Source organism: Grammomys surdaster, unplaced genomic scaffold (assembly GCF_004785775.1).
Source record: "Grammomys surdaster isolate TR1022 unplaced genomic scaffold, NIH_TR_1.0 63, whole genome shotgun sequence".
Lineage (NCBI taxonomy): Eukaryota > Metazoa > Chordata > Mammalia > Rodentia > Muridae > Grammomys > Grammomys surdaster.
This window is the reverse complement of record NW_021604565.1, coordinates 8,926,239-8,947,256: the sequence shown is the minus strand read 5'-3', so window position 1 is coordinate 8,947,256 and position 21,018 is coordinate 8,926,239. Positions and strand designations below refer to the sequence as shown.

The following is a 21,018-nucleotide window of genomic DNA, read 5'->3' as shown; positions in this document are numbered from 1 at the left end:
TCCTTTCCAGGTAAAAATGAATCACCCGTGATGTCTGCTGTTAGAAGTTCTAATCCAGATGCTGGCCTCCGAACTTACACTACTCAGACCTTTGAAGGGCCACTGACAAGAACATCAAACAGCTAGAGATTGACATCACTAATCTGAAGAAATCCCTCATTTCGCTGTCTGAAGAGACCTCCTAAAATCGCAAAGATCCTTATTGGACTTGATTTACTCTATTATAATAGAAAAGGCTGTGTACAGCTCTTGACTCTGTACAGCTCTTAAAGAAGAAGGTTGCCTTTACGTAGACAAGACAAGGAGGGTTAAAGAGAGCATGAAACAGGTAGTGAAGGCCCTAAGAAAAATCAGAGAGAGAAAGAGACAGATGAAGGCTGGTACAAGAATTGGTTTTCAGCCTCTCCAAGATTGTCATCCTTATTTCCTCCCATCTTGGAACCATTATTTGGGTTCTTTTTGATTTTTTTCTGCTGGTCCCTGGCTCTCAAATAGGCAGACTAACTCTGTGATACAACAGATAAATAATTTGGTAGCAAATCCTACTCAGTTACATTATCATAAGTTAGCTATGAAGGACCACGAGACTCAAGATGAGGTTGTTACTTTATACAGGGTGTTTCCAAAACCCATCTCCACTCAACCTAAAAGGGGGGACTTCTGCCCCTAGACCAAGCAGAGAGGTGCCACCCAGAATCCCCTCTGTCAGGCGATCTCAATTCTTGCTTAGGCTGTGAGGCTAAGCACTGCAAGGGAATATAAATAAAAGATAAAAATATCTATCTGGGTTCCCTGGGAGACAAGCTGGACTGCATAGGGATTGATGTCAAAAGTATCCACTCTCCAGGAAAAAGACATCGGGACGGGTATGGCCCTCATAACTCACTGGACAATGACAGGGGGACTGGAGCCATTACAAGGTCCCCTTCAAATACTGGAGGTCAGGCCTCTATCCCTGCCTTTGCAAGTTTAGAATTGCCACAGCCCTTCTTTTTTTTTTTCTTTTTTTCAAAATCCAATAAGTTTATACATATAAATATACATGCATGGTTACACACACACACATACATGGGTAGAGACCTATATATAGACATATCCATATTCACACACTGAAACATTAGAGCAAAGCTCCAACAAGCAGGTTCCAAGTATTCTACACATATATACATATATAAGTAAACACAATAGGTGGATAATGGAAACAATGCCCCAACCCCATTTAACACAACCTTTACATGTACACACATAGTTGATGGATGGAAAACACAATTCTCCAGCCACACTATATCATGCTTTGTTCTTTCATCCCTCATTTTTATATCCCGGTACATTCTTTTTTTTTTTTCTATGCATTCATTTTTTTTAATTTTTTCTCAAATCGTAATTAATTCACACAGGGGTTATAAACACAGAAAGGCAGGATGTGGGGAAGGGAATGACACTGGAGTGTGGGTGTTCAGGAGGAATACAGATATCTTCAGAACCGGGTATCGGCTAGGTGAAGGTTCAGGGTACAATTCACTATGACTCTGCCTTTGACTCGCTTGTCCTTATCTAAGTTGGTATTGTCTGGCAAGGCTACATATTTACAAGGTCTAGGACTACTCAGGCTTATAAATTTCCACAAAAGCTGCCTGTTCACATTAGCTTATAGCCATCTGTTTCAACGTTTTTCCACAGAGACCCAAGACTTGGTGTTAGTATACATGTATGACAGGCCTATTGCTGATTTTAGGCCTATGGCTGATTTTAGGTCTACAGTGTGTAAGCAGGGCTGCCCCTGACATCTCCTCCCTTCTCTAAGCATAGGAGGGCTGTGGCAATTCTAAACTTGCGAAAGCGGGGATAGAGGCCTGACCTCCAGTATTTGAAGGGGACCTTGTAATGGCTCCAGTCCCCCTGTCATTGTCCAGTGAGACATGAGGGCCATACCCATCCTGATGTCTTTTTCCTGAAGAGTGGATACTTTTGACATCAACCCCTATGCAGTCAGGCTTATCCCTCAGGGAACCCAGATAGACATTTTTATCTTTTATTTATATTCCCTTGCAGTGCTTAGCCTCACAGCCTAAGCAAGAATTCAGATCATCTGTCAGAGGGGGTTCTGGGGGGCACCTCTCTGCTTGGTCTAGGGGCAGAAGTCCCCCCTTTTAGGTTGAGTGGGGATGGGTTTTGGAAACACCCTGTATAAAGTAACAACCTCATCTTGAGTCTCGTGGTCCTTCATAGCTAACTTATGATAATGTATCTGAGTAGGTTTTGCTACCAAATTATTTATCTGTTGTATCACAGAGTTAGTCCGCCTATTTGAGGGCCAGGGACCAGCAGAAAAAAGCAAAAAGAACCCAAATAATGGTTCCAAGATGGGAGGAAATAGGATTGACAACTTTGGAGAGGCTCCAAACCAATTCTTGAAACAGCCTTCATCTGTCTCTTTCTCTCTCTGATTTTTCTTAGGGCCTTCACTACCTGTTTCATGCTCTCTTTAACCCTCCTTGTCTTGTCTATGTAAAGGCAACCTTCTTCTTTGAGGGTTGTACAGAGTCAAGAGCTGTATACAGCCTTTTCTATTGTACTAGAAAAAATCAAGTCCAATAAGGATCTTTGCGATTTTAGGAGGTCTCTTCAGACAGCGAAACGAGGGATTTCTTCAGATTAGTGATGTCAATCTCCAGCTGTTTGATGTTCTTGTCAGTGGCCCTTCAAAGGTCTGAGTAGTATAAGTTTGGAGGCAAGCATCTGGATTAGAACTTCTAACAGCAGACATCACAGGTGATTCATTTTTACCTGGAAAGGAAAAAGAAGGGGATTCTCAGGGAGATTTCTCTTCCCTGGTTTTAATTTTTTATTCATCGTATTTATAGTTGGGCCTGGCTTTGTGTGGGTATCTATTTTTTTTTTATTAATCTTTTTGGTAGCTGGTTAGCTGTGCCTTCTGTGGTATCGGACAGGCACATCAATCCTCGGCCACATAAGGGAACTGGGTCTGGGCCATATCTGTGCCACAGCCCTTCTATACTTAGAGAAGGGAGGAGATGTCAAGGGCAGCCCTGCTTACACACTGAAGGCCTAAAATCAGCCATAAGCCTAAAATCAGCAATAGGCCTGTCATACATGTATACTAACACCAAGTCTTGGGTCTCAGTGGAAAAACATTGAAACAGATAAGCTAATGTAAACAGGCAGTTTTTGTGGAAATTTACAAGCCTGAGTAGTCATACACCTTGTAAATATGTAGCCTTGGCAGACAATATCAACTTAGATAAGGACAAGCGAGTCATAGGCAGAGTCATATTGAATTGTCCCCTGAACCTTCACCCAGCCAATACCGAGTTCTGATGATATCTGTATTCTACCTGATCACCCACACTCCAGTGTCATTCCCTTCCCCACATCCTGCCTTTCTGTGTTTATAACCCCTGTGTGAATGAATTACAATTTGAGAAAAAAATAAATTAAAAAAAAAGAAAAGTAAATGTAAAAAAAAATGTAGGAAGAATTGCTCTACAATAAAATCACAGCAATGAGAAAAAAAATAAAGTTTACAAATTTATAAAATAATAATAATAATAATTTCAGAGAAAAATGAAGGTCAAAGAACATAAAACAAATATAAAAATATAGAAAGTATCAATGGTTCTATTAATATTAGATAAATAATAAGGTAATACTAGGAAAAATAATTCATAAACAGGCAATTGATTCAGAAACATCAAAATTACAAGTGTCAAGATATATGGATAAAAGCTACCAGACTTGAAGGAAAAGCTAGACAAGGCAGACATCATAATTGAATATTTTAATTCACTCTTATGAGAGTTAGAATTTTGAATAATCTGAATTTTATTGATGACTTTATGATGATGATACTTTATGATGATGGTTATATTTTAACCAGTGAAAATAAGACAGAAATAAGGTCATACATCTTTAAAAGAAGAATTACCCACTATTGACTAATGTTAGATTCACAAAAAAAAAAAAACAGGAACATTTCAATTCACATTTAGAATATGTACTTTAAATACATATATTAATAAGGTAAGAGACCTAAATTTGATAAAATGCTAAGTACATTTTATAAAAATTATAAATCAGATGTTGCAAAGGTAGGCACAAATGAATTCATATTCTTTGACTTTATTTGAAATTTAAGAGCAGTGAACCCGTTGATATTAATGATAACTGACAGTGGGTGAGGCTAATGGAGAAGGGATGTTAAAGAGCTCCCAGGATTAGCAGAAATAGCTTATGCCTTGCTTAATGTCTTTCGTATTTGATATATTTACTTGCAAACACATTTTGAAATTATACTTATAGAATATACAGTTGTGACTTAAGAGGCTGAAATATGGAAAAAATATACCTTGCAATAGGATATAATGAAAAGAGAAAATAAGAAAATTGAAAATAAGATAAACTAAATTTGTGCTCCAAAATCATAATAAAGTTTTCATAGTTGACACTTAGTATCCCCACCAAAATCTCAAGGCTTCTAAGATAAAATGTACTTTAGGATTTTAATTTAAAGCCTTTCTCTTTAGCTAACATCTTTGATTCTATGATAGCAAACACAAAATATCTTCTTACAATGGCAAACCTTCTGTAACGTTGGTACTACTGACTTTTTTTTAACATAATTTATTAGCCATAGAGTGGTTTCATTTCAAAGTTTGTCAGCTAATTTTCAAAAGCAGGGCACCATGACAAGCTGCCATACTCCCAAATAAATAATTGTGGAACAGACCTTTAGAATATGGCTGTATTTCTGTCTGTTTGAGCATCCAATAGCCATTGGACCTATGAAATGGAGCCTTCATTAAGGAAGTGATTGAAGAGTGATTTTCATTGTGGTTATAGTCCCTCTTCAGAATTCAGTATTACACTCTTTAGTAGCTAAAGCAAAAGACTCACATTCCTAAATTAATGACATGTGTATTTACTTCATATTTAAAACTGAACACTCTTCAGTTTGCGAAGATAAAATATTGAGGAATCTATTTGTATTACTTGAAACAGAAATTTATTCTTGATATATAATTTGCATAGAAATAATTTTAATCACTGTTACAGTGTTTCTTTCTTGTAAGTTTGAACAGACTGCAAATCTAGGCACTGAGTAAAAACAATGTTTGGAGGAATCCTTGTTCAGTGAAACACATAGCAATAAAAATTACAAAAGCAAATGTGACCTGAATGGCATTAAACTGGGGAAAAAAACACATTTTTGAATCATGAAAGATAAACTAGGGTACAAATAAGGCCAAGGACCTATATTGGCCTTGCTTTTAGTATGATTACAATACTTTATCCAGGTGGAGCCATGAATGCCCCCATATGTACTCTTCAGTTGGTAGTTTAGTAGCTGGGAGCTCTGGAGGGGTCTGGTTGGTCGATATTGTTGAACTTCCTATGGGATTGCAAACCCCTTCAGTTCCATTAGTCCTTGCCCTAATTCCTTCATTGGGGTCCCCATACTCTGTCAGATAGATGGTTGACTGTGTGAATCCGCATCTGTATTGGTCAGGCTCTGGCAAAGCCTCTCCAATGAATATGTAGCAGAAGATGGCCTTATCGGGCTTCACTGGAAGGGGAGTCCCTCGATTCTGTGGAAGCTCGATATCCCAGAGCAGGAGGTAATATAGTACAGAACGCTAGGGCGCTGAGGCAGGAATGGGTGGGCAGGTGGCAGAGCACCCTCATAGAGGAAGGGGGTAGAAGATAGGATAGGGGATATGGGGAGGGGAAACTGGGGAGGGAGATAACATTTGAAATATAAATAAATAAAATAACCAATAAAAGTGAAAAAAATTAAATAAAATCAATGAAGAAAAAAGATTACAATACTTTAACAACATATTCTTTCCTACTCACACATCAGCAATAACTATCTCTGGGTATTTAAATATGTACATTATGTGCTTCCATCTTGGAACATTTCTCATTTTCTATATAGAGTAGTCATCTTAGGCTTGAGCCTATAGCCTTTACTTTTACAATTGTCCCTAGAAACCTTTGATGACTTCACTAAGAGCAAAGGACTGTTGCCCCATTAGGAGTGCTTCCAGCATTGGGCTGTGCTCCAGAAGAGGTTAGTCATGCAGAAGAATTAGGATGTGAGTCAAACAACAGACTAAATGTAGGCCTTCCAATCACCTAAAGCAATATTTATTTTAATATTCCTTTGACTCATATATCTTTTTCTCACAAATAGCAGAAATAGAAGTCTACCAAATACCTTATGAGTAAGCTGAAAAACATGGAAACCTTAGTTCATTTCAAAACAATTAAACTCCAAAGGTTTTGAAATAGTGGAAGGGGGAAAAGTGTGTATTTTGAAACTATAGTAGACAAAGTATAATAGATACACTCCATGTACAGCCTCTATATTATTTACAAAAGATCAGAATTTGCTGATATCATATATATATTCATTCTTTGCCCTCTTACTCTGCTAAAAGCTAATGCTATTCATTTGTTCACTTTTCTCTATTTTGTCGGGTTTTTTTTTGTTTTTGTTTTTGTTTTTGTATTTTTGCCAGGAAATGTCGAATGTATTCTAGATTCAATGGAAAGTCCCTGTTTTGATAGGATTTTTAATCTGGTAGGAGAAAGTGTTCATGAAACACTAAATATACCTTGTAACCTCAGCAAATTAAAAGTTCTTTTATAAGATAACATTTGTTTATAACAAACTAATAAAGTACAGAAGACAACAAAGGCAGACATAAATGTAGTAATTCAGGATGAGACAATTAAAAGTGCCAATAAGAAAATAAAATGGCTCTTAGAAACTGACAAGTAATCAAAAGTGCCTGGGGAAAAATGATCAAGGAGAGGACAGCAAATGTTATCAGAAACACTGTACAGATTGATAAGTGGTTAATCACACTTGCTGTTCTTGTGGGGCAGGTATATTTGGTGCCCACTGCCCCATATATCTGTGTTTATACAGCCTAAAATTCCAGCTTCCAGGAATTCTGACACCTTCTCGCATCCAGGCAGTAGATATGCATTCCATACAAACACATACAACATTTATTCAGGCACTCATACACATAAAACAAAACAAACAAACAAACAAACAAACAAAAACCCCTTAAAATATTAAAAGGAACTACCAAACTGATACAGAGTAGATTTTTTTGGCTCTATTAAAGAGTATGGAATTAATTTTAAATGTGATGGGAGGTTCTTGGAGGGCATTAAATAGTCATGAAAAAACTAGATCTCTCTGGTTGTCATGTAAAGAAATTAGTTCAAGGAACAAGAATAAAAAAGAAAAGTGCCAATTAAAATCTCTGTCAGTGCAGAAATTAAAAATGAGTCTAGCCATTTTAAACATGAAGAAATTTGATGCAAAGAATTGGGAGTCTACAAATTCTTTGGAGTGATTCAAGGCATGAACTTTAGCCTACCTTCTGTAGTACAGGAACCAGAAAGCTAGAATCACAATATCACTTTTCATTGCCCACAATGCCATTATGCTTTTGTATGGTCATAAAACTGGATACTAGCTGCTTCAGTATTGCTGCAGTTAAAACTTTGATGTTCTTCACTCAGTAACTGAGCAAGAAGTCTAAAAGTTAAAAGCAACAATATTATAATTAATGGTCCAAGCAGTGTAGAAATTAAAGTTGTAAGCAGGAATGTCCCAGGTATCTAATCCCACTGCTAATTGGCAAGGTTCAAACACAAAGTCTGGCCACCAAGTATATGGGGGGGTGGCTTTGAGTATTGATAAAAAACACTGTCTCTCCAGGAAGAATAGAGATTACACTCTAGGTTAACTCAACTGGCTGATAGGGATTCTGAGCTCTCTTCATCATTAGTATCACAATCATTAGGCTCAGGATCCGTGTCCACTTGATGGACTAATCTTTCAGGCAGCCATAGAGCTCTATTTTCTTTATGTGAAAAGACACAGACAGAACCTTGTCTGCAAAGTTGGGATCATTCCATGTATTAGTTAGGGGTCTCTCCATTTTACCATGGCATATGAGCTGGAAATCACTGGATGCCAGTGGCAATCCACTGCAGACTGACTTTAGCAACAGTTTGTAAAAACAATTTAAAACAAATAAGAAAAAAGCAAGGTGTGCTTTCAGTGACCTAGAAGGCTATAACTCCCCCTCTTTTGTTTTTAAAAGCCAATTTTTCAGAGTTCCTTGCAAAACCAGGGCAGAAGCGCCAGTAGTTGCACCTTCCAAATTCAGAGAGTAATGAAAATATAATTTTAAAGTTCCACAATACCTGTTTCACAATACCCTGTCCTTGAGAATTGTAAGAAATCTCAGTAATATGGGTAATATTAAATTGTCAACAAAAAGTCTCAAATGTATGCCTGCAATAGCCAGTTCCATTATCTGCTTTAATCTGATTTGGAACACCAAGCATAGAAAAACAACATAGGCAATAATTAATTACACTTTTAGTTGCTTCTCCTGTTAAAGCATTTGCAACTAGAATCCCTGAAAACGTGTCACATTTACATATTCTAATTTTCCAAAATCAGAAATGAGTAACATCTATTTGTATTAATTGATTAGGTATAAGTTCTCAAATGGATTATAAATGGATTAACACCATTATAAACAAATTGAGGACACTGAAAACAAGTGTTTACAGTTGACAAGCACATCCTCCAGAAATACCAAATTGTTGTCTCAGGCTATTATTATTTTGATGATAAAAGAATGAGATTGTATGGCCAATTGTTCCTGTAAGTTCTATAACCTGCTTAGTATACAAATCTGCTGTGACATTGCCCTGGGGTCCAGGCAATCCAGTATGAGCTCTTAAATGTCTTATAAAGTAAGGAACAGTACATTCTTAATTTAAGCAGTATTTGTATAAATAACTGTAAAATTTTGGAATTAGCAGTATCTTAAAAAAGGAACATTTTCAAGCAGTTGTATACCACGAGCTATATATTGGCTATCAGTATACAAATTAAAAGCTTGATTTTTCAACATTTCAAAAACAGTGGCTACAGCATGTAATTCAATTAATTGTGCTGATGTAGGGGGAAACTCAAGAAAATGAGCATGTGATTCAATTACATATGCTGCCTTCCCATTAGATGAACCACCTGTAAATACAGTAAATACATTTTCTATGATCTGCATGAATAAATTTATAGGAAATACAAAAGCATGCACAGAGGAAAATTGTAACAACTTGCCTTTTGGATAATGGTTATCAAATTTGTCTAAAAAGCTTACCATGCAATAGGCCAAATATCAGTATTCTCCAATAACCAATTTAGTTGCTGTTTAAAATAAGAAGTAAACATTTCATCCAAAATGCATTCATAATTTTATCCTACAATTCTGTATCAACACACAGCAACACCTTCATAATAAAGTGTTCAAACTTTACTTAGAGATGAAGAAGGATGAATCCACATTAATGGTCCCTTTTGCTGTGTGTACAAACAGCCAGTGATTGATTAGTATGTAATGTATCTGTTGTTGGTTAAAAGCTTCCTCTACTTTCTGCAAAGCTATTTGTCCCTCATCAGTTAATTGTTCAGGGGAATTAGGATTTCCATTCCCCTTGAGAATATCAAACAGAGGTTCAAATTCTGTAGTAAGTAAGCTTAAGGAGAGTTCTTAGCCAATTAATATCTCCTAACAATTTTTGAAAAATCATTAAAAGTAAACTATCTTTTTTTTTCTTTTATTATTTTGCATGTACACCTGCAAGCCAAAAGAGGGCACTAGATCCCATTACACATGGTTGTGAGCCACCATGTGGTTGCTGGGAACAGGACCTCTGGAAGAGCAGTCAGTGCTCTTAACCACTGAGCCATCTCTCCAGCCTCAACTACCTTTACTTATTGAAATTTTCTGTGCCACAATCTGCTTAGGTTATAACTGAGGTCTCAAATATTGAAAAAGATATTGCCTTTGAATCTTCTCTGGAGGAACAAGCACTCCTCCAAATTTTAAAGCTTGTTGTATGAGAGCAAAGGGTTGCAATGAAACTTCTTCAGAGGGATCAACTAATAAAATATCCATATAATGAAAATGTCATGATCCCATAAGTTCCTAGTCTCATTAACCTTTCATAAATTTTAAGTTTCAAATTTGCTTTGGATTAATGGAATAGCCAATCCTTGTATCTGAGTGAGAGTATTAGATAAAGGCCAGGTTGAAGGCCAATCTTGTCCTCTAATAATTGTTACATCAGCCTCAGGTATCAATTAATTCTTCAAAACCTTTTTTCTACAATTAGTAATTTAAGGTTAGATCTCTTATTAGTAATAGCTTGGACCCAGTACACATCAGAGGAACCAAAGCCATCTTTTCCTCTCTTATTATTTGAGCAATTCTTTTGCTACCAAGCACAGTTATAATGCCATGATTCTAATTTCTCCTGCATAATCATTACCTATAACTCCTGCCCTATAAGCTGCTTGTTGTGAATGCCTTTGATACTGAGGGTGATCCCTCCTCCTGAAGGAACAAGCAAGGCAGTAAACAAAGTCCAGAAAACACATTTCTAGGGGCTGATCAGGATGACCAAGACAAAAGGTATGCCACACAAGCTTCTGCTGAGCCCACTCTGAGCTTTGCATTAATTCAAATGTAAATGTTCTTAATCTGACCCAAGGATAGTCTGCTAGTGTCTTTGTTCCTGGGACAATCATTTCTAAAATGACCCAAACCTCCACATTTAAAACATCCAATACAGCTTGTGTAAAAGGAAAAGCATGCCTGTACTGTGCTACAGCTGTATTTGACTCCTTTATTAGTCTTGCAATTATCTCCAGCTGCTAGATCCTTTTCTCAACTACAAACATGGATAAGTCAAAAATTCCATGCCTGCGATTGAACTGCAAACTGCAGCCTATGGAATACTGGCAATTCAACCATACCTCTAAGTTTCCCTTGCAACACCAGAGCAACCACAGCTTTGAAAAGCAAAACTCAATCTAGTCTCTCCAAAATCATCACCAAGCGCATCACTCCCATGCTACAAAGTTTTTGGCTTTCAATTCCTACACACGAATGTACAACCATGCAACCTCCAAAAGACACTGCCCTAATTTTTTTCTTTTATAATCTGGTTTCTAGGATCTTTGGAGACCTGTTTTCCCAGGTTGGCTCATACCACATGTTGTTGTTTGAATGACTTACCAGTTTTAAGCCAAATTTTTGGCTTAAATTTAAGCCAAATTTCTGCTATCAAAGTAACAAATTTTTAATCATACTCAATAACTTATAAGCCAATAATCTATAGTCAATTGATGCAGAACATATGTATACTTTTAAAACCAGTCAGAAACAAAAATGAAGTGGCTACACATCTTATATATTTAGACTAAACAAAATTTTCCTACTTTTTCTAGCTGTAATTTCAAGAGAAAAGTACCTTGTCACTTGTTGAACCCAATAAACACTGTCACAGAGATTTTTCTAGGAAAAACAGCCATCAGCTTCCTTATAGAAACAAAAAGACCTGCTGTTCCCTTTAAAAGCAGCTTATACAGACAACCAGCTCTTGAAAAGGCTTCTCCTGCTGTGCTTGACTCCTAGATACAGGTGCAGGGCTCCAAAGACCAATTGAGACTTAAAAAAAAAAAAAAAAAAAAAAACAAATTAAACTAAACCAAGGGGTGGATAGCTAGCAGATGAAGTTTTAACCATTTATTTCTTTTGCATATGAAACGTAGAACAACAGTCATTCAAAGAAAGAAACAAAAACACACACTTAACATAAAATAGCCAGTTTTGGTAGACATGGACAAATTTGTGCACCAAAGACAGACAATAGACAGAACAAAGGATTTCAGTAGGAGCCAGAGAGAAAGCAGAATATCTCCTGATTTTCTCCTGTTCCTAGGAGATCTCTGAAATAGCTTATATCCATTTTGCTGACATGTCCTGAACAGGGGACAACTGCTTTTCTGAAACCCTTTCTCTTTCTCATAACTGTTCAACTCCGTCTTTAGGAGGTGCAACAGCAGCTAATAATAGTTACACCTCAGCGTCTTGCTTTCTTTACTTCCCCAATTCCTCCTAACCCTGCTCCCCTTGCCTGAGGCAGCTCTTAGGCTGCTGAGGAAGACCTAGCTATGATTCCACAACTCAGAAATTTCACTGTCACCCCCTAGGTGAAGTCAGCTTTGGGTCAACACCTATTCAGCGAAGCTGTATCTGCTTAATGCACCTGAAACACAGCTTCTAAAAGATAACTAGTGCTAGCATCAATGCTCTTCATTGCTTACCATGCAGGATACTCTTCTTCCTTTTTCTGTTGAGCTCCATCTACAGCAGTGTTTCTCAGTTGCCCCCCCCCCCATGCCCGTTTTTCAGGTTCCTCATTCAGGCACCACCTGTAGCCACCAGTAACCAAGGATTCACCTGAAAGGAGAGCTGGAAATGAAAAAGTGACAGAGAAGTGAAAGAAGCATGAAGCCAAGACAAAGTTCTCTGTTCAATGCTCAAAGTTTAATATTCAGCATTTTGTATATAGGGGAAGCCTATGGAACCCATCCTTTGTTTCAGCTGGATTATGACACAAGTCAAGCACAGCAGGCAGTCTAAGTTCCTATGGAAGTTATATGTGCAACCAGGGCAGATAACTCCACCTAGGTCCTACTGTAGCAAGATCCATTGTGGTAAACAAGGTCTGATTCAGCCTGCTTAAGGTTAAGAGAGGGCACAAAGACCACTTGATACTATTGCTGATAACCGGGGTTTCCTATCTGAGCTCCTACATTATGCCTGGTTCCTCCTTATTTCCAGTTCGGTGGTAACTTCTGGTGTCCACGGGCACTAGGCAAACACAGAGTCTAAATGAACGTACAAAGAAAAAATACTCATATACTAAAATATAAATAAATAAAAATTTTAAAATTAATTGAAGATGTATTGGGATGACACATTCATTAGGTTAGGCTATATATTTTCTTTATTTTAATTTTTGGAGTTTCAAATGAAATATAGAAATAAGCCAGGCATGTACCATAGGCCTGGATGAGTGGAAATTGGAATGGTTATTTACTGAGAGGAAAAAAATGAAGAATCAAATTTTGAGTAAAATACTATAGGTTATTTTGAACATTGTTTAATGCTTCCTTAAAATCAAAATGAAGAAGTCATGTAATGGAAGTGTTGCACTTGTGGACCTGGAGTTGAGAATATTTGATTCATGTAAAGAAATGAAGTTGCATCAGATTTTTCTAAAAAAAACTACCTCAGCTGATAACATTTAGCCTTCCCAGACGTTCTGAACAGTAGGCTGCATCTACACCTGACAACATCCCAGGCATGTGCCCCAAAGCTATTCAGACCTTCCCCAATGGATAGGTTGTGTTTTTGTTCCTCCTTAAACAAACTTTCAATGCTATGTCCTTTGTCCAATTTTCTATGTGGTAAGTTGGAAAGCTAGACAACAGTTGTATTGATATACATTACTGTTAGGAGAAATTCCCAGCTACAGCAAGTTCAGGAGAGAAATGTGAACATGTAACATGTATAGTGAAAGACCCCCAGCTTAGCTAAAACAGCAGTAACAACATTTTGCAAGGCTGGAAAAGTACTGGACCCTGAGATGGATAAAGACAAGATATCTATGGTTAACACTCGACCCCAAGCCAGGAATGGAAAGTACCAGATAAGCTCCAGGCATTCCAGGAAGGCGGTTAGAGACCCCCCAAGTCCCCCGTTCCTGGAACCCGCCTTTTGGCCCTGTGTTCCTGGAACCCGCCTTTTGCCCTACTTTCAACCATAGTCTCATTTAAAATATCCAATCAGAACCCTGTAACTATGCTTCTCGCTTCTGTAATTAGCTTCCCGCTTCCAAACCCTATAAAACTTCATGCCCCTAGACACTCGGGGAGCAGACCTCTTCGGAGATTCTGACTCCCGGGTACCCGTGTGTACTGAATAAACCTCTTTGCTGTTTGCATCCGAACCTTGGTCTTGGTCCTCCTTGGGTACGGGTCTCCCTGGAGAAGGACACTCATTGAGTGAGGGTCTTTCATTTGGAGGCCCCAGCGAGATCAGAGACCCCCGCCCGGGGACCACCGACCCAATTCGGGAGGTAAGTTGGCCAACACGTTCTCGTCTTTCTGTCCCATCTGTGTCAAGTGTCTCTGTTCTGGGCGATTCAGCTGAGTCGATCAGTAAGTCGAGTGGACTTAGGGAGAGCTGATGAGCTCAGATCCCTTCTCGGCACCCCCCGGGAGACGTTCCAGGGGAGTTTATAAGGACCCACTCTTGAGCGGGTCCGCCAGTCTGAACCACGGCCCGAATTGGATTTTTTGGGGCTGCGCCCCTGTCAGAGGGATACGTGGAACTGGGAGTAGAGGGAACCGGACCCTCTTCAAGACTCCCCTCTGAGGTTTTGTTTTCAGTTTGGCGCTGGAGTCGCGTGGCACGTTGTCTCCTTGTCTGTGTCAGTCTCTTGTTCATTGTCTGTTTGCTGACCATCTCAGCGTTTGAAACAAAGATCATGGGTCAGTCTGTAACCACCCCCTTAAGTCTCACTTTACAGCATTGGACGGAGGTCCGAGAGACAGCCCACAACAACTCCGTGAAAGTCCGAAAGGGCAAATGGCAGACATTCTGCGCCTCCAAATGGCCACCCTTCGGAGTAGGGTGGCCGCGGGACGGAACCTTTAACTTATCTGTCATCCTACAGGTCAAAGCCAGAGTGATGGACCCCGTCCACATGGACACCCCGACCAGGTTCCTTACATTGTCACCTGGGAAGCCCTGGTCCGGGAGCCACCACCGTGGATCAAGCCTTTTCTTTCCGTTCCAGCTATCGCCCCCTCTGCCCCCCCAGTTTCTCTATATCCAGCACTTGTCTGTACGAGGGATAAAAAGACCCCAGCCCCTCCCAGGGTCCTTCCCCCAGACAATGAGCCTCTCATAGACCTCCTGACAGAAGAACCACCCCCTTACTGGGAGCCGGCCAGCGGCCCCCCAGCCGGGACCAGAGGAGGACCCCGAACCGTCCCATAGCGGGTCGCCTGAGGGGCAGGAGAGATGGCCCCTCGGGATCCTCCCAAGCGCTGCCTTTGAGAACGGGCAATGATGGAAGGCTCCATTATTGGCCGTTCTCCGCTTCATATCTCTATAACTGGAAAAATAACAATCCCTCTTTCTCTAAAGATCCCTCTAGACTTACCAGCCTCATTGAGTCTGTTTTAGTGACACATCAGTCCACCTGGGATGATTGCCAACAGCTCTTGCAGGTCCTCCTCACCACAGAAGAGAGGCAGAGAGTCATCTTGGAGGCCCACAAGCACGTCCCGGGTGATGACGGGAGACCCTCGCAGTTGCTCAGCGATATTGATGATGCCTTCCCCCTAGAACGGCCTGAGTGGAATTTTGCTACAGAGGACGGTAGGAACCACCTGCGTCTCTACTGCCAGTTGCTTATAACGGGTCTCCTTGGGGCAGGTAGACCCCCGACTAATTTGGCTCAGGTTAAGTCAGTGATACAGGGCCCTCAAGAACCTCCTTCCACATTCTTGGAAAGGCTGAAAGAGGCCTATCGGGTCTACACCCCATATGATCCTGAAGACCCGACTCAGGCTACTAACCTGATAATGTCATTCATTTGGCAATCGGCCCCAGATATCAGAAGAAAGCTAGAGAGGCTAGACAACTTGAGAGAGAGTAGTATTCAGGATATATTAAAAGAAGCTGAGAAAGTATTTAATAAGAGAGAGACACCAGAGGAGAAAGAAGAGAGGCTAAGAAAGGAAGCAGAAGAGAGAGAGACACAGAGAGATAAGAAGCGAAATAGAGAATTTAGCAAGTTGTTGGCCACCATAGTGACAGGACAGCGGCAGAGTAGACAAGGGCTGGGAGACAAGGAACGCAGGCGCCCCCCTGTGGACCATGATCAATGTGCGTACTGCAAAGAAAAGGGCCACTGGATCAAAGATTGCCCTAACAGACCAAGGGGGCCGCGCCGGCCCAGGCCTCAGAACACCCTGTTAAATCTAGAAGATTAGGGGAGTCAAGGTCAGGAGCCCCCCCCAACCCAGGATAACCCTTGATGTGGGGTGACAACCGGTTACCTTCCTGGTCGACACGGGGGCCCAACACTCCGTCCTCACCTCCAAACCGGGTCCTTTGACCAATAAGTTGGCATGGGTACAAGGGGCAACCAGAGGGAAAAGATACCGGTGGACAACGGACCGGCATGTACAGCTAGCAACTGGTAAAGTAACCCACTCTTTCCTACACGTCCCCGATTGTCCCTATCCCTTATTGGGATGAGATCTGCTGACAAAATTAAAGGCCCAAATTCATTTTGAGGGCGGGAGTGCCCGTGTCACTGGCCCCCAAGGACAGCAGCTACAGATTTTAACCCTAAGCTTAGAAGAAGAATTCCGACTCCATGAATATCAAGTACCTCAGGCTCAAGAGATCACCCCCTGGCTTGAGAAATTTCCCCAGGCTTGGGCAGAGACTGGAGGAATGGGAATGGCAATTCACCAGCCACCCATACTCGTGCATTTGAAAGCTACCGCCACCTTGGTATCTATCAGACAATACCCAATGTCTCAGGAAGCCCAGGAGGGAATTAGACCTCACATACGGCGGCTCTTAGATCAGGGTATCCTGACCCCTTGCCGGTCTCCATGGAACACCCCACTCCTCCCGGTGAGAAAACCTGGAACGGGAGACTACCGACCAGTGCAAGACTTGAGGGAAGTCAACAAGCGGGTAGAAGACATCCACCCAACGGTCCCCAACCCTTATAACCTGTTGACTGGTCTTCCCCCGAGCCACAGTTGGTATACGGTGTTAGACTTGAAAGATGCCTTCTTTTGCCTACGCCTTCATCCCCAGAGCCAGCCCCTCTTTGCATTCGAATGGAGAGATCCTGAATTAGGCATATCGGGGCAGTTAACATGGACCAGACTCCCACAAGGGTTCAAGAACAGTCCCACCCTCTTCGATGAGGCCTTACACCATGATCTGAGAGATTTCAGGACACAACACCCCGCCCTGATTCTGCTTCAATATGTAGATGACCTCCTCTTGGCGGCTGAGACGCAAGAGGAATGTAAATCTGGGACTGAAGCCCTCCTAGATACTCTGGGAACACTAGGCTATCGAGCCTCAGCGAAGAAGGCACAGCTTTGCCAACAGCAGGTAACCTACCTGGGGTACCAGATCCGGGATGGGCAGCGATGGCTGACTGAAGCCCGTAAACAAGTCATCCTAGGCATCCCGCCTCCCAAAACTCCAAGACAGCTGAGAGAGTTTCTAGGCACTGCAGGGTTTTGCCGCCTGTGGATCCCAGGATTCGCAGAAATGGCTGCCCCCCTGTAAGCAAGGGTCCCTGTTCCAGTGGGGGCAAGAACAGCAGGAAGCCTTCCTGGCCATCAAAAAAGGCTCTCCTCAGCTCTCCAGCTCTAGGGCTCCCCGACCTGACTAAGCCCTTTGACCTGTTCATTGATGAGAGACAGGGATTCGCCAAAGGGGTCTTAACTCAAAAACTGGGACCATGGAGGCGGCCAATCGCCTACCTATCAAAGAAAGTAGACCCCATGGCAGCAGGGTGGCCCCCTTGTCTCCGGATGGTTGCTGCCATCGCCACGTTAGTCAGAGACTCGACTAAGCTGACACTGGGCCAGCCGATAATGGTGCTCGCCCCCCATGCGGTAGAAACACTGATTAGACAGCCGCCGGATCGATGGCTCTCTAATGCCCGGATGACCCAATATCAGACTCTGTTATTAGACACTGAACACGTCAGCTTTGGTACCCCAGTGTCACTCAGTCCAGCCACCCTACTTCCCCTCCCAGAGGGGCCAGACCCTCATGACTGTCTCCAGATCCTGGCAGAAGTCCATGGCACCCACCTGGACCTGTCGGATCAGCCAATCCCAGACACTGATTTCACCTGGTTTACCGATGGAAGCAGCTTCCTACACGATGGACAGCAGATGGCGGGAGCAGCTGTGACTACTTCAACAGAGACAGTCTGGGCAGAGTCGCTACCGCTGGGAACTTCGGCACAGTGGGCAGAGCTCATCGCCCTGACCCAGGCACTCCAGATGGCAGAGGGCAAGAAACTCAATGTTTATACAGATAGCCGTTATGCATTTGCCACCGCACACATCCATGGAGAGATCTATCGAAGGAGAGGATTGCTGACATCGGAAGGGAAAGAAATTGAAAACAAGACTGAGATCCTTGCTCTTCTGCAAGCCTTGTTCCTGCCCTCCAAGCTGAGCATCATCCACACCCCGGGCCATCAAAAAGGAGACAACATAGAAGCCCGTGGAAACCGCCTGGTGGACCAGGTGGCTAAAGAGGTAGCTCTAAAAGAAGCTAAAATAACTGACTCCATCCTTCTGCCCGTGGAACCAGTAACAAGAGTAAACTGGGGGTCCCCACCTTTCACATATAGTGAAACAGATTTACAGCAGATAAAGAAAATGGGGGCCATCTACAACCCCCTCTCGGGACTCTGGCTTCGTCACGATAAACCCATCTGGCCTTCTTAACTGACTAGAATCTTGCTACAGCACCTTTACCAACTGACCCATCTCAGCCCCAAGAAAATAAAAACTCTGCTGGAGAAAGAAGAAAATCTTCAACACTTATTATACAAAGATAAAATCCTTCAACAAGTCTCAGAAGAGTGTGTGGCCTGCGCCAAAGTTAATGTGGGCCATAATAAGCTAGCCCCCGGGGTCCGTGCCCGAGGAAAAAGGCCCAGCTCCCACTGGGAGATTGACTTCACCGAGGTAGGGCCTGGGTTATATGGATACCGCTACTTACTGGTATTCGTAGATACTTTTTCAGGGTGGGTAGAGGCCTACCCCACCAAACATGAAGCTGCAAAGGTCGTGGCCAAAACGTTGCTAGAAGAAATCTTTCCCCGATACGGGATTCCTCACATTCTGGGCTCGGACAATGGGCCAGCTTTCGTCTCCCAGGTAAGTCAGATGGTGGCCCAACTACTGGGTATTGATTGGAAACTACATTGTGTATACAACCCCAGAAGTTCAGGTCAGGTAGAGAGAATGAATAGAACAATTAAGGAGACTTTGACTAAATTAACGTTGGCAACTGGCTCTAGAGACTGGGTACTCCTCCTTCCTATGGCCTTATATCGAGCCCGGAACACTCCGGGCCGCTTTGGGCTTACCCCCTTTGAGATCCTGTACAGGGCCCCTCCGTCGATGACCAGTCTCCTTGACCCTTTCACGCCCTCTCTTGTTCATAATCCTTCTCTCCAAGCTCATTTGCAGGCTCTGCAGATTGTCCAGAAAGAAGTCTGGCGACCCCTAGCTGCGGCCTATCAAGAACAACTTGACCGCCCGATAGTGCCACATCAGTTCCAGGTGGGAGATACCGTGTGGATCTGGCGACATCAGACTAAAAATCTAGAACCTCGCTGGAAGGGACCATACATTGTGCTCTTGACCACCCCAACGGCGCTAAAGGTAGACGGCATCACCAACTTGATCCACACCTCCCACGTTAAGCCAGCCTATTCCAGCCCAGAAGCCCAGCCAGAGACGATCGCAACATGGAAAGCTCACCATACTCAAAACCCCCTAAAGATAAGACTTGTCCGCTCTTAGTTTTAGTCTTCCCTTCTTCCCCATGTTGGAAATTCCTCTTGTTATGTGGGGCTCTGATTCTTTCCCGCCCCTGTGTCCCACATGGCCTTACACATGGCTCTGTACACCAGCCCAAGAAGCTTACCTGGGAACTCCAGGATAGCTATGGGCAGAACCTCTACTCCAACATGATGGTAGCGCCACTGAGGACCTGGTACCCTGATATTCTAGTGTCCGGAGAAAAATTCTTCGGATGTGGGTTATGGGGAAAAACCTTACGGGCCAGGTTCTACGCCTGCCCCGCTGTCAGGAAGAGAGGATGTGGAGGACCAGAAGCATTTTATTGTGCCTCATGGGGTTGCGAGACTACTGGACACACATGGTGGACACTCCCCTCACTTGACCCTCATATTAAGATCACCCTGCTAAAGTATGACGGGGCTGCAGATTGGACGGGGGATTTCTATTACAACTGCAATGGCGGGAATCCCCGTTACCCCACTCTTAACATTTCCTTTACCCCAAAGGGCAGACAGGAAGACTGGACTAGGCCGAAGTCCTGGGGTCTGAGACTATACAAAGAAGGATATGATGATGGCATCATATTCTCTCTCCTCCAATGGGTAGAAAGTTCTCCTGCCCAAGCCATAGGACCCAATCCTGTGTTGCCGGATCAACAATCGCCTCAAGGCAAGCCACAGCCTGCCGCCCCACCTGAAAACCCTTCTCCCCCGCCTGAGGCAAACCGGACCCTTACTACTACCCAGGTCCCCCCCTTAATGACCCCTTATCATCCTGGGACAGGAGATCGGTTACTCGACATCATTGGGGGAGCCTATCAAACTCTTAACCTCACTGATCCCGTTAGGACCCAAGAGTGCTGGCTGTGTCTAAATTCGGCCCCACCATATTATGAGGGATATGCGGTCAGTGGAATCCTTACCAACGCCACCTCGGCCCCTCCAGTCTGCACACAGGCGGATTCACATAAGTTAACCCTTTCTGAAGTGTCAGGAAAGGTGCTTTGCTGGGAAAAGTTCCCCCCAGCCACCAAGGCCTATGCAATTCAACCCTCCAGGTCTACACAGGAGACTACTATTTGAGAGGACCAAACGGGACCCACTGGGCATGTAGTCCTGGCCTCACCCCCTGTGTGTCCTCCCAGGTACTTAACCAATCCTCTGATTTTTGTTTGCTTATCGAACTCTGGCCTAAAGTTATTTATCATGACCCTGAATATGTATACCTTCACTATGAAGGTCTAGCCAGATATCCTAGAGAGCCTGTGTCTCTCACCTTGGCCTTATTATTGGGGGGTCTGACGGTGGGAGGCATTGCAGCAGGTGTCGGGACCGGAGCTACCGCCTTAGCGGAGACTTACCAGTTTAGACAACTACAACAGGCCATGCACACTGACTTGTAAGCTTTAGAAGAATCAGTCAGTGCTCTAGAAAAGTCCC

General features: G+C 42.6%; 1 protein-coding gene across 1 annotated transcript; it reads left to right on the top strand.

Moving 5' to 3' along the window:
• Positions 1-14,466: 14,466 nt before the first annotated feature.
• Positions 14,467-19,579, top strand: LOC114620757. Its single transcript, XM_028766865.1, is given in 7 exon segments — positions 14,467-14,671; positions 14,674-14,934; positions 14,937-16,002; positions 16,004-17,308; positions 17,310-17,367; positions 17,369-18,364; positions 18,515-19,579. Coding segments are annotated over 7 exon segments (4,956 nt in total).
• Positions 19,580-21,018: the final 1,439 nt, after the last annotated feature.